We start from the raw sequence: 14,647 nt of genomic DNA on the forward strand, positions 1-14,647 counted from the left end.
TGACAATGACTTGGGCACATTTTTTTTAAAGAATTATTTATTAGGAATGCGTTTGAAGATGATATTTGACTTTAAAGGGAGCTTAGCGGCAATACCTATTTATAAACACATTGGTTCCTATTCAGTTCGGCAATATTGAATCTGTAAGTCCAAAAGACCCCAAAGAGATCTTGTCTATAGGCATCCGCCTGCTGGTTTAAAATGCTGTAAATCTCATCTTTACTTTGCAACCAAACAATTAAGAACCAACCAAACTACATGACAAATACTCAGCCACTGGAAGTGGTTTCCCTTCGGGGTATTGAGAATTTTTTTTAACAGAAGACAAGCAGATAGGTAAGACGTTTGCTCTAGTTGTCAGTATGTAGGTTTGTCATCAGCCACGTAGCACCTCCACCAGCTCCGTCATCTCTGGCTCATGAGGGCCTGGTACTCCCTCTGGTGGGAGAACAGCTGCAGGAACACCTTGTACTTTTTCTCATAGAAGCTGAAAAAGGGAATGAAATGCAGAAAACTAGTACATAAAATGTGACATATAGTGTCCATTTCATGATTGACTATAATAATACAAAGATTTGAAACATAGTTCAGTTCTCTCATGATCTGATCTTGACTTAAATGATAAAAAGCTTTGATTTCATTCATCGATTTGAGCATTTAAATGCAGCACCTTTTTCAGATAGCAAATAAAAAGCAACATCAAAACTTTAAATGAGCAGAAAATTAATTTTAAAAAAAAGAAGATTAAAATCAAAAGGAGAATCCATTTCCATGACAACTCCACGGAGCATCCCTGCCTCACCTCTCCAGTTCACGCTCAGGCTGAACAACTCTTCCTACTTTAGCCATTTTCTTCATGGCCTCCTGAAACACATTAGAAAGACAAATGTTGCTCAATAAATCATGTTGCACACATTTTTTTTTCACCATCACCCACATGACCTACTTATGCAGCAGTTTTGGTGAGACAGAGTTTATGATTAATGCATGGTGGGCTTCTCTCCTGTCTAAACCTACAAAATCCTGGCGGTTGCGCTTGTGAAGCTCAGAAGATCAGACATAACAACTGCCCGCAGTATTTATGGCTGAAAACCAGCTGACAGGTGCGGCCTCGTCGGAATAATACAGTCTTATTTTTAGCATATAAGGCTTAAAGGCTGCTGGGAGTTCTTGTGCTTAGGACACCTGACCCAGCAAAAGATTAATCCACACTTTACATCGTAAAACGTAACTGCACGCAAATCTGTCTCCTCTGTAAGAAAAGCCAGCAGAGCTGCACACTTTGTTTTGTGTTTTCTCTCCCGCAGATGGAGGCACATGGCCAGAGATCTGGCCTGGTGTATGCTAACACTCCTCCACAAGCTAAAGCTGATGCTTTAAGCTACTGACGTGTATAACATTCACTTCAAGAAGAAAAACTAAAATAAGATAAATTTTAATAAAAAAAATTGATACATCAACCATGTATGTGATAACAAGAAAATACAGAAATCTCACTTTTCAGCAGAAGTCGGTAACAAACAAATAGGAATTTAGATGTAATGTAAATTTTACTTTTTTTTTTTTTTACGTTTTCATCAAATGTGAGTGTCTTTCCGTGTGCCAGTGTACCTGTATGGTGCTGTAGTCCTGTGATGCACATGCACCCAGGACTGCTGCTCCCACTAAAACTGCCTCCATCTGATCTGGCAACACTACAGGCAGTCCTGAACATGAAAAGTCAACACATGAGACTGTTGAAGATTTTGGATCACATCTATCACGTCTCCATTTAGTCATTCTTATTTCCCAAGCTGTACATTTTTCATGCTGCTTTTGTTTGCACTGCATATTAACTATAAGTAGTTTTCTTGATAACTGTTACTGGTAAAAACTGACCAAAACAAAACCTTTGACATCAGTATAAATGTTTACAGAAAGGCAAATGTTTTGTCTCTACTGTAGCTAAATTATATTTATAGACTCTCAATAATCCATTATTTTTTAATGTATTTCAAACATTGATAATATTTAATCAGTTTTACTGAATTCAGTTCTCCATACCAACAAAGCAGAAACTGTTTTTATTTGTTTTTGTACTGTACTGAAAATAAATGAGTATTTAGATTTCATTTAAGACCTGGTTAGCCATCAGTCTCCCTCTCTGTCCTGACTGGTCTCACATCCCATACTGAAGGAAAACATCCACACAGGAGGATCCTGCCATGACCGCGTTGGATCGTAGGGATAATTTTTATTAGGTGATGCTCAGTGTTTGGATTCCACCACAAAATCACAGCCAAAAAGTTCAATCTTGGTTTAATGAGATTAGAGGATTAAGATGATGTTTGACGGCTACGCTGAGGGTTGTTCATCTGGAAGGTTCTCCGAAGGTTCTCAGAAGAAACTCTCCGTGACCAGCAGGTCTCCTCGAATCATCCAGACCCTTCAACCATCGCCTGGCAACCAGATTTAAGACGCCTCTAGTGGTTCCATATTACCAGTATTACTAATACTACCACCACTGATATCACTACTACCACTTCCTCCTCCTCATCATTATCATCATGTCTTCCATCTACTTCGTCCTCATCATCACATCACCTTCTTCATCTTCCCTTCCTTCCTCCTCACTTTCTTCTTTCCTCATCTTTCTCTTCGTCATGTTTTAATCTTCTCATCCCCTTCTTATTCGGAGCATTTATGTAAATGAGATAATTCAGTCCAACACTCTAAAAATCTGATGTTTTTTTCACAGTGAAGCAAAGTGTCTGCATTAACACAAAAAAGGATGAATTCAAAGATTTAAACATAACAAAATGTGGAAATCTTTTCAATGTCTGAGCGTACCTGTTGCATTAGCGTGAATCTGCACAAACAAGGTGTTTTTGCTCAACCCTCCACACAGGAAGAGGGTTCTGATGTCATGTCCTGCTCCTTTCATGGCCTCTAGAATATGAAGTGTGCCAAGCTGAAATAAGAGACACAAAAACAGTCAGGTTGCCCGATAACAACCCTTCAGTTGTACTTAAAGGTACTGAAACGGAGACTTACTGCAAGGGCTTGGATGGTGGCTAAATAGAGGAGGGCCAAGTCATCCAAGGTTTGAGAGAGAGACAGTCCAATCACCTGCAATACAGTCATCAGGTTATCATGTATCTGATATCACCAGTGATTCAGTTAAACTAGAAACGGACGGTACAAATGAGAGTCATCCTCTGTCTGTCCTTCACATTAAGGCCAAACCAAGAGGTGATTGTCTTAACTTGGTAAGTGGAGCTTTAACAAAAATGATAAGTTTTAAATAATGTTTTATACTTGAAGTTCCCATTCAACAACTAATGAAGAACTACTGATTATAACTTTATGTAAACCAACGACAGGAAGGCCTTTTCTCTCCAGTAAGAATCCAGCCTGCTCTGATTGGTCAGAACTAACCACAGTTTCACTCCTCGACTTCCTTTTCAGACCTGTGGTTTCCTGATAGGTGTCTTGTGTATCAAGTATGAACATTTCTGGCACAAAAGAAATAAACTACAACTCAAAAAGAAACTAAATCATGGAGTCAGTCAGCCAGCTTTGATTTAAATAAACAGATAAATAAATGTATATGAAAATCTGAAATCAATAAATGAGTAAATGCATAAGAGGAAAGAAAAAAAAATAATAAAGTCAAATAAAAAAACAAAAAATTAAAAATAAATAAATAAATGTTAACAAATTAATGTAATTGCTGAGCATGTAAATAAACTTTACGGAAAACCTTAAAATGTTTGTTTAATTTGATTTTTGCCTGTTTTAAAGAATATTTGGTGCAAATTAGAGAGAAAAAAGTCACTAATAATTCTGCTTCATTTTTATATCGCCAATTTACAGCAACGCCTTCTCAGGACACTTTACAGACGCATCAGTTTGAGCCAGTTCATTGTGATCCAATCAGTATTCATACAAACCAATTCATAATAAATCCATTAATAGATTAGCTAAGAAAAACAAACACTGCATTGAATCTTGACTTTGATTCAATCCCACATCCTAAACAAGCACGTGGTGGTGTGCGGCAGTAGAAAGGAAAAAACTCCCCTTTCACAGGAAGGAAAAACCTGAGGCTGAACCCGGCTCAGGAAGGGCGGCCATCTGCCTCGACCGGTTCGCACATCCTGAACTAGCGAAGATTAAAATGATGGGACCAGTGTTGGCTGGTAACTGTTTTGTTTAGTGCATAAACATTGTTCTTGTTTAGTGTATAAACTTTATCTACACTTCGCAAAAACAAGCTGCACAGGTGAGAAACTACATCAAAACAACTGCTCTACGTTTCATACAATAAAACACATTCACAATGTTTCTGAAGTGAAGTCATGGTTTACCTTCGAAGTCTGTCATATTTTTCATAACGTCCACATACTGGTTCAATAAACTGTGTAAAGAGCCGGCACGAATAAAACTAAGAGTTTCCTGGCGGCATATATATTGGTTTTGCGAATTTTCCAACTTTATCAACAAGAACGCTTTGAGCTGGGATGTGACATCATTCCCAGATCCGACTTCCCAGCCCCGAGTCGAACGGAGTTGATGCTGTTATAAACCCTTGATCTGTTGGGCAGCCATCTTTACTGGGTGAAGTCGGGGTTGGTGAGTTTGCCTGATTTTACTGATACAATTCCTGATGAGTAGATTCTCTGTTTTTGTCTTTTGGATATCCAACACAGTTGTAGTTATATTCCTCCTAGAGGTTTGTTTCCAGTTAAAAACAACACCTTCCCCCCCCCTGACTTACAACCACCACTGATAAAAGCCTCCACCTCTACCCTGTCTGACACTACGCAGCCCAGTTTGTTCACTTCAGTCTCTTTTCTACAGCTGTTTAACAGACTGGCGTTGCATGTGAATGTATAACCCAGCTACTGGACGTATTCATTCTGGAAATCTTTAGTCATGGTAAGGCCCTACCATGCCTTTCAAACTGGGGTCGGCGAGTGGCGACCTGTTCCCATGGAAGTCCGGCCAAACGTGCAGACTGGATCCCAGCAGATCAACAGCAGAACCAGAGTTCGCCATCAAGCTCAAGTGGCTGTTCAGGTAGCTGTAGATGTTCTCACCTGTAAAGGGAACACTGGAAATGCAACATGTAAATCAAAACATGGTAAAATCACCGACTTTTTATAGAAAGAAAAATATACATCTTAATGTATTTCGATGCAAATATTAAGAGACTCAAGCCGTCAAATTGTACATAAACAGCCCAACTCTACTGTACTACTAATCTATTACTGTACACCTCAGCCAGCCAGCTGATGAGGATGACAGCTGTAATGAAGCATTTCTGGCAATGCTACATGCATCATCTGACCTCTGCTGAGCCTGTTCCTGGAGCTGGGTGTACGCAGCGTGACCCTTCACTACGTGTTCAATCTGCAGGAAAGAGTGATACATCACAGCTGAGAACAGGTGACACTGGTGATGAGTCATGACGTGAAGGTTTGTGAGGCTGTAACTGCCGATAATTCAGTCAACCGAGTTATGAACGAGACTGTCGTGGCCTCGTGTGCTTATGTGTCTAAGTGCACGATGACTGTGCACATTCAAGTGCATCAAACAATCCTTGAATGGACTGACCAGCCTTCCTGTGGCACTCTGTCCTCCCTCGTTGAGCCACATGCCAGGCACCATGGCAGACAGGTAGGGTCCCCACACTCCGGGCACAAACAGAGGCTGCTCACTGATCTGATCACATGGGAATCAAACATCTGACTTATTTCCTTACATCAAAGTACAATGTATAAGACAACGTATAAGACAACGTATAAGACATAAGGCACATTAAGAAAAACAAATTTTCAGACTTCAAGAAAAATGTTGCAATATTACGAGAATAAAGTAATAATTTCTTAAGATAAAACTTGTAATATTACGAGAATTAAGTTGGAATTTTACAAGAATAAAGTCGTAGTATTTTAACTAGTTGTTTTAGAAGTGGAACGTAGTTAAAATAAGGGTCGTGGAGCATTTTGTAAAGTTGTACTTTAGCGTAGGTTTCACAAACCAGGAGATACTTAATCTCTCTCTAACATCAGCACCATCGTAAGTATCAGGACTTTGAAAAGCACCAGGCGGACTTGGAGGAAATCGCTGGAGGGGTAAATGGCTGGAACTGGTACAATTACGACTTGATTCTTGTAAAATTGCGACTTTTTTCTCGTAATAGTGCAACTTAATTCTCTAAACCTGTGAAAAAAAATTATCTTTAACTGGTCCTAATACTCTACGTATCAAAAAGAATTACTTTAAAGTAAAATTTGTTTTATGTATACAATTTTATTTGTGTTTATTTACATAAAATTTTAATCTTCAGAATAAAAGAGACACTGAAGTCACAGGAAGTCCTGTATCAGTCATGGAGGGATACCATGTCGAAAGTTTCGAATGCACCATTTCCACTATAATACACGTGACATTAGCATACCGGTTCACAGTGATCAGCCACAACTTTAAAACCACCTGCTTGATACAGAGTAAGACAAAGGACATGTAAATGAACTATGTATGGAGAATTTGCAGCCACACACTGTGTAGACGTAAAGCAATCTTCCACAACATTCACTCCTACATCCACATTTTTTCAATTGTTGATAAAAGATAAAAAGATCTAAAAGATAAACTTTGACAAGCTAATTGAATTATGTACAGCCATTCTAGTTCAAACTTGATTTTGGCTTCTGTGTTCTTTTTTTTTTTTTTTTGTGGCTTTATTGATCTATATATGCATCTGTGAGAATGTATATGGATACACATCAATTGTATAAAAGCTATAAGATAAAAAATAAATAAATAGAAGGTAAACTCAAAATAAATGCAACATATGAGGAGGTTTTATGGATGTTGCTCACATTAGCCCTGGAATAGGGTGTGTTAGGGATTATTTATAATGTGGTGAACAAAATGATGAATTCTTCTGAATTACTGACTTTTTTGGCAGCACTACCTGTGGAGTTTGGAGGTCAGGTGAACACTTCAGACTCTTTGGCTATATTTCAACTACACAAACCTTTAACAGGAATCAGGATCTTTTTCATAGGGGACGTTCCTCTGCCCTCTCCATTTTGACTGTAGGAAACGAGCTAGAGAAATTTAAAGGGGAAAAATGTAATCCCAAAAAATGCTGAAGGACCCAGAACGTCTGAGGTGTGGCTTCCAGCGCTGAACACTGATTGGTTGATTATTCCAAGCGTTTTTTTTCTTTTTTGTGTAAGTCATCTCAGGTTTAGGTGTCACCAAAGCTTGTAAAACATCTCAAATTGAATTTGTGCTGCTGTAATAGATGTAACTGTCTTTAAACGCAACATTTAAACTCAGCTAGTCATGCAGTTTCAACCAGATGGAAAGACGGTGGTCAATATAAGTTTAATATAACTTTAATCTCCGATCTGACCATTTCATGGCATTTACGCTCTAAAGACATCAACAAAAACTTGTGCAACATGAACAGGTTTTAACTGAAATGAGCCTGGATGGTAGGGATGCCGATTAGAACAACAATGTTCCTCTTCAGAAAGAAGCCACACTCTTAGGCAGACTAAATTAGCCTCATCTATCCTGAAGCTAAGACCTCAGGGGAAATCCAAAAGTCCAAAGACTGAACAGCTTTAGTCTCTTTACAAGGTACAATGTGTAAGAATTACTGACATCTGTGACTTTTTCTATGGGACTTTTAAGGTATTACTGATCCCTAACAGTGCTGCAGCATCTATCAAACAGAGCTGGTACTACAGTTTTAAAGGTCAGAGTTCTCACGGCACAGTTGGAGTTGTTTGTCCATTCAGAGACACCATAGTAAAAATAGTGGCACAAATACGACAGCTGCCATGTCTGTGGACCCATGGCAAGGAGATATAAATGGTTCATTCTAAGAAAATAAAAACAGTTATTTTAGTGAAGTGTTTAGATACCAATAGAAACCCTATTTTTAATGATTAATCTTTGATTTTGATACATGCGGCACCTTTAAGTTCTGGGTTCTTTGGTTCCCAACTAAGCAGTTTTTTTCAGCTTTGCCGCTAGGGGCTGCTGCTACTGTAAGGTGTGCTGTTGCCATACGGGATAAAATGTTTAGATAGATAGCAACTGTCAAAGAAACGTTCATGTGTATTCTGGGATGAATGATTTCCCAACAGGATGCTGCACTGTAACACCGTGATTCCCTTCACCAGTCAGTGGTTTTAATGTTGTGGCGGATCAGTGCACAGAGTCTACATGTCACTGAATTGTTGTTTCTAATTTAAAAAATGTTTCTTTAAAGGTTGCAAATCAAGTGAGTAGCAGCTATAAAACCACTGACCGCCATGTGACAAGATGACGTCCCGCAGATCATCGCCATGCGCGACGTGATTGGTTGATGCTCACAGGGCAAGTGGAAGCCTTTCACATCAGCTCCTATGACACCTGGAAGAAGGACACTGATTTTACTTTCTGCAGAGGAAGAATTTTCTTTACTTTATTTATTTATGTTTTTTTATTGCAGAAACTAATTGAAAGTTTCCAAACTGCAGAACCCCATCAGGAAATAATTGAAATGATTTGTAGGTCGGAAACTTTTGAAGTATTTTTTTAACCTTCGTGTTGGATTTAGCAGTAACAATAACTGCTGGACCAATGTTTGTCAAGCTGGCCAGGGACATGCATCACTGAGATATGGACTATAACTAATAATGTGGAGCGTTTTAACCTCTGACTGGCAGAGGTTCAACCCACAGGTCAGAGAGCAGAGTTCATGAGCAGTTTACCTCAGGATAAAACCAGATGGTTGGGATGTCAGAGCTGGAGAGAGCTCCACGGGTCCTGTCCTTTCCCTTTTTTCCTTTTTCTAACTGCCTCATTAAATAAAACGTACAATGTACTATGGGATGTTTTGCATAATGTGACAGTGACAATTTCTCAGTTGTTAGTTTCTTCTTTATTGTCATTTAAAAAAAGATCTGTTAACAACTATTTTAAAAACAGAACAGTAAGAAATCTACAATGGGACAGAAAATATGCCAAAATGTATAAAGCAGGGTTTTAAGGGTGCATTCTCACCAGGATAGTTGGCTAGACTTGGTACGATTGGGGACTTGGTTCAGTTTGGGGACGCAACATTCTTCAGAACGTTTGAATCACACTGTACTACTCAACTGAATTGGACCTTTCAAATAGCGCATCCCAACCTTAATGCGGCATTAAAAAAATTAACAGCGTTATTTAATCATTGCGTTAACACACAATTAACGCCTTAACGTGCCCAGCCATAATATAATATAATACAATATATATTAATATATAATATAATATAATATAATACAATATATAATAATATATAATATAATATAATATAATATAATATAATATAATATAATATAATATAATATAATACAATATATAATATAATATAATATAATATAATACAATACAATATATAATATAATATAATATAATATAATACAATATATAATAATATATAATATAATATAATATAATACAATATATAATATAATATAATATAATATAATACAATATATCATAATATAATACAATATATAATATAATATAATATAATATAATATAATATAATATAATATAATATAATATAATATATACACAGTTTATGAAGATTTAATTAATCTTTCTGTATCATCACCGTTAGAGCAAACTGGCAGCAGTGTGAAATTTGCATAATAGGCAATATTTTAACTAGCAGATGTGAATTTATTCATGACAAGACTTTTAACTTTCACTTCATTCACTGCGATACCTAAGCCTCCAGCGTGAGCATCAATGAGAGAAGCACCAACTGCTGTTCCTGGGTTCAAACCCAAATCTGCTGCAGCCTCCGGAGTCAGACCGTCGCCCAACGGACTTCCTGGCGAGCACGTCACACTACCTGAGTGGCACAGAAAAGAGAAAGAGAAACTAATGATCAATAAGATTAACAGTTATGTTTGTGAGTTTGCCTAAACTGAAAAGGGTGATTGCAACAATGTGACTTAATAATTATTATTGTTGTTGTCGTTGTCGTCGTCGTCTTGCCTATTTTGGAGAAGTTGTTATTTAGAAGGTCCTCCAGTCCAATACTAGTCCAAAAGCTGCCATCCCATCCTTCAGGAGGACAGTATGTCCATTTACACACCAGAGTGCATAAAGACCTGTGGCACAGCATGGCAGAAAGGTACTGTAGTAGACATCAACACTAATTTTTAGATCAATATGAATGAACAATAGCTAAGAGCATCTTGTGAAGGTCACGGTATCAAAAACCCTTTGTTCATGATAAAAGATGTTTTACTTGGAACTGGCTCTGTTACCCTGGTTTAGCCTTAAACAAACATTTGATACAAGGAAAGTGTTCCAAAAGTACAGCACAACAGTACGTCAGCAAACACATTATCATTGTAGGTCACTGTCAGTGGTACATCATACTGGTTCCATACTGCTTTATTTTTACATATGCAAATAAAATAAAAAAATAAATAAAATAAAATTTAAATTATCCACTACATTCATGTTAAAATCATCATCAAAACCCACCTTGTTAATGAGCCTGTTGCCTTCCAAGACAAGAAGTCAGGTAGGTCAAAAAAATGGGCGGCTTTGTCCCAACAGCTTTCCTTTAAATTCTGATGAAAAGACAAGAAAATGTAACACATGCATGCGTTGACTGAAAATTACGTTTTCAAGGATCTGTTGATCCGATGTTTCCAAACAACAACAATCTAAAAAAGAAGCTAAAAACTGAACACCACCAGACTACACATGTTAACTGGTTTGTTTGGTTAAACATGAATAACAAACTGGTTCAAAGAGCAACAGTAAAACACACAGAGACCAGTGGTTGGGTGGTGACCTTGCTCACCTCTCACCTCTTTTAACCAGAGAAGCTTAGGGGGTTGCATCTCTGGTGACATGACCCCTCCTACCCTGCTCAGGACTGTGTGGCCAGAGTTTGTTATACGAGCAGCTTGTTCTGCAGCTCGATGGTCCATCCACATCACCACGTTTTTCTCTGTGTCACCTGAGTACAAAGACAAGATTCAAGGCCACAATTACTAAAAACTGAACATATCACCAAGAGCTGTCACTGTTCTGGTGATCCAGAAACATTTTCCATTGTTTCTACAAAAGCAGCATATGACCTGCATTCTTCATCTTTGTGTTCACTTTGCTAGATTAGAAACAACATAAATCAGGACCAGGTCCCGCAGTGGAGAAGCAGGTTTTTCCTCTTAAAGGATTAATAAAGTACCACATTACCTTTCTTACAATTTGTCAAAGCAAAGCTCAACATCTGGAGGGTTCAAACCAACATGTTTGGATGTAAAAGACGCATGTAACTGATACTGACAAAATTTTCAGTTAAGACAAGAGAAGAAACTGCTCACCATCCTCACTGACTGGCACAGGCTGGAAGCTTTGGTCCAAAACCACAAGAGAGCAGGTGGCATCAAAGCCAACCCCCCGAACCTGGGTCATCTGCACACCACGGGTTACTCTCTGTAAAAATACCAAGTCTGAAATCAATATTTTAGTTGGGCAAATTATAGTTTGGTTTCTTTATTCGGGTTTTGACAAATTGAAATAATAAAAAAAAATATAACAATATTTGTGTTTTCACAAAAAAAATAGGAAGTACAACTGGTGTGAATAGCCATTTTTTAGGTAAAACAGTAGGTAACTGAACCAAATATAAGTCTGCACTTCATGCGTCTCAGCAGTCTGAGGCAGGTTTTGCCTGAAATGTGCACTGACGTTAAGGATATATCAATTTTCAAGTTAACAGAGAAGAATAGTTGATATTAGTACTAAGTTAACAGCTGAAATTGCAGTAAAAAGAGAAGACAGCTGAAATATTAGCTAAAGCTAATAGATAAAATAGAAGGTTGCTGATAAAAACTCATTAAATGTTAACTAAAATAAGTAACTCAAATAACAAGCTAAAATTAGAAATTAATTAGCACACAAAATAATAAGCTAAAAGTAAATAAAGCTAATATTTGTAGCACATTAGCTAAAAATCAATAAAAGGCAGTTAAAACTTATGTAAGCACTGTAACCAGGTAAAACACATATTGGTAAAATATTAGCATAGCATAAAATAAAAACGTTAAAAGTAAAGGCTAACAATAATAATATGAGGTAAAAGTATTCAATAAAATGTTTAGAAAATTATCTGAATGTTTTAAAATATTAACTAATGGTAAAGTAGTAGAAGTTAAAATTAATGAACAAATGGTTGTAATTATTGTCTAAAAGTAAAATAAATATAGAAACAACTAGCTAAAGTTATGTTAGCTAATAGCTGTTGGTTCCTGGGCACAGAAAGATTGCTGAAGATGCTAAATAATCACAAAACATGCAGTTACTTGTGTGTTTGTTTAGTTTATCAGCAACAACATTATGACCAGGCTTGTAAATCACAAGTTTGATCACAATATTATATTTTATCTATTCAACGAATAACAATTATGTGTTTGCCAATGTCAGAAATTCTCCCAAATTTTAATTTCTATCTAATTTTATATTCCATGCTGATTTAACAGTCACTTCTATTCATATCAAATCACAAAATGAAAATATCAAAATATTTTTTTCCTGAATTCAGACAGACATTTAAATTAAAAATACTATTCATACTTAGAGACTCAAAGAAAATATTTTTATAACTTGATTATAATAACCAAAGAGGCACACTCTGGCTATCACTATTACACACCATGCCTTTAGACATAAGTATTTTCCTCAGCAAATTTACTAAAATGGAAATTTTGGTTGAACAAAGCAAATGGAAAAAATTCAACAAGTTCTTTCTTAAAATAGCATTACACAAATTTCTGACTTTAAAACTCAGTGCTTTTGACTCGTTTTGATGGCACCCTGACATTTATTATGTACAATGCTGGAGCCACAGTTGCCTTGCAGCATCCTGAGGCTGAGAAACCGCACATCACAACTCCTTTTTCCTTCCTAAAGCATCACTTTACAGCAGCATTTTGCCTTTCTGGCACTGCTTCACATGTCAGCAACTGGGTATTATCTCACTGATTGCCCTGAACGTGTACCATAGCCGATTTTAACAAAAAATAAATAAAGCAAGAGAACAAGAGATAAGATTAGACTCAAAATAGGATGGACTTTTACTGGCTGGAGAGAGTTCAGAGAAGCGACAGGGTGCAAGATGGATGTTGAGTTTGCCATCATTAGGGGGCGCCAAAGTGTGAAGATTGTATTGGTATTGTTATATCTGTAATAATAACCAGCTGAAAGACAAAATAATTTTCACCACTCAGGAAATGAACAAAGAATAAATGGAAGTGTCTGTGAATTTCTGACTCCTGGACATTGGCAGCAGATCCTTTAGGCCACCTGGGTTGTGGAGCTCGATTTTAGGGAATTATCCCACCAAACTGGCTGGTTGCTTGCTCAGAGCCAGAGCCCAAGTTAGAAAAAAATCTTTCTGTTTTTATCATCAAGTCTTCGGTAGAGCAAAGACCACCTATGTTGGGGGCTGGAGACAGGGTTGTAGCAACCAACCAGACCAGGACTCAGTTTTTGATGACCCCTATGTTGTTTAAAACAATTATACAGTAGGGAAACTTTTGCCTTGTGGGCTGTCCAAACCATCATGAAGAGTGGCAGCAGTGGAAGTGTTTAGCCTTGACAGTTAACCAGTGTTTAAACAAGGTGTGTTTGGGATATTTGAGCTTAAATAGCTGACTGGATTAAAGATGCATGGTCTAGTAAATATGTCATGGACCCAGCACTGCTCTGAGCTCATCCTACCTTGACAACTGTGCAGCATTTCAGCCATATCTCAGCGGAGGACTGGACGTAGTGGTCACACTGGGGCTCCCAGATGCTGATGGGCTCCTCTGCAGTGCTCCTCAACAGACCCTCTTTGGTGACCAGTGCAGCCCGCACACTGGCTGTCCCCACGTCCACCCCAACATAGTAGAGCTCTGCCATGAGGAGGCAGAGGGGGAGCTGGTCGATTATTAACCAGCCCGAACTGTCAGTGTCGACATTCAGAAGGTTAAACGGGTTATAGTTAAACACCGCCATGTAAACGTGCTTCATTCACCCACTAATTAACACTGGTTAATTGTAAGAGTCTTAATTTATTCATGCCCTCTGCTGTGAAAATATCAGTGCAGCAGGTAAAGACCAGAGTCAGTCTAAGATGTGCACAGATTAACGTTTGAAAAATACGTAAAAGACTTTACAAAACAAACGGGGCGTTAGAGTTTAGATTAATCCAACACAAACATACTTACCCCGTGATTAAAATGTCATAACAGTTCAGAAAGCACTCACGTTCAGTGATTTAAGATTCTGAGCACAGAACTTCGCCTTGTTGAGACTATAGACGGAACGCGAAAGCGACCAAAAAGGGCCCAGCCGCGGTTTTTTGTCCTGTTGATGGAAGCCTGAAAGAGGACAGACACACTGAATACGGCATAAATAAATAAATAAATAAGACTTAAAGATGCTAATAATAATAATAATAATAATAATAATAATAATAATAATAATAATAAAAACAAGGAAATCTTTCCACGTTCTTGTGATTGCACTTTTTATTTGCATTTTTTTTTAACTGTAACTTCAGTCCAAGTTGAGTATCAATGTACTTTAATCTATT

General features: G+C 37.5%; 1 protein-coding gene across 3 annotated transcripts; it reads right to left on the reverse strand.

Annotated features, from left to right (window-relative positions):
- Positions 1-15: 15 nt before the first annotated feature.
- Positions 16-14,389, reverse strand: LOC121644347 (FGGY carbohydrate kinase domain-containing protein-like). 3 transcript variants are annotated; one of them, XM_041992245.1, is made up of 16 exons: positions 14,280-14,389; positions 13,789-14,014; positions 11,391-11,502; positions 10,872-11,023; positions 10,540-10,628; positions 10,042-10,157; positions 9,767-9,895; positions 8,318-8,421; positions 5,599-5,706; positions 5,333-5,394; positions 4,933-5,095; positions 3,034-3,108; positions 2,830-2,950; positions 1,612-1,706; positions 803-864; positions 16-487 (listed from the first exon to the last, which is right to left on the reverse strand). In XM_041992245.1, the coding sequence occupies exons 2-16, from the start codon at positions 13,969-13,971 to the stop codon at positions 406-408; spliced, it is 1,653 nt and encodes a 550-aa protein (XP_041848179.1). In that variant the 5' UTR covers positions 13,972-14,014; positions 14,280-14,389; the 3' UTR covers positions 16-405. The 3 variants fall into 3 exon arrangements, with proteins under 3 accessions (XP_041848179.1, XP_041848180.1, XP_041848181.1); XM_041992246.1 differs by lacking the exon at positions 10,042-10,157 and having other exon boundaries at positions 9,767-9,891; XM_041992247.1 differs by lacking the exon at positions 13,789-14,014 and having other exon boundaries at positions 14,280-14,367.
- Positions 14,390-14,647: the final 258 nt, after the last annotated feature.

This window comes from Melanotaenia boesemani, chromosome 8 (genome assembly GCF_017639745.1).
Source record: "Melanotaenia boesemani isolate fMelBoe1 chromosome 8, fMelBoe1.pri, whole genome shotgun sequence".
NCBI lineage: Eukaryota > Metazoa > Chordata > Actinopteri > Atheriniformes > Melanotaeniidae > Melanotaenia > Melanotaenia boesemani.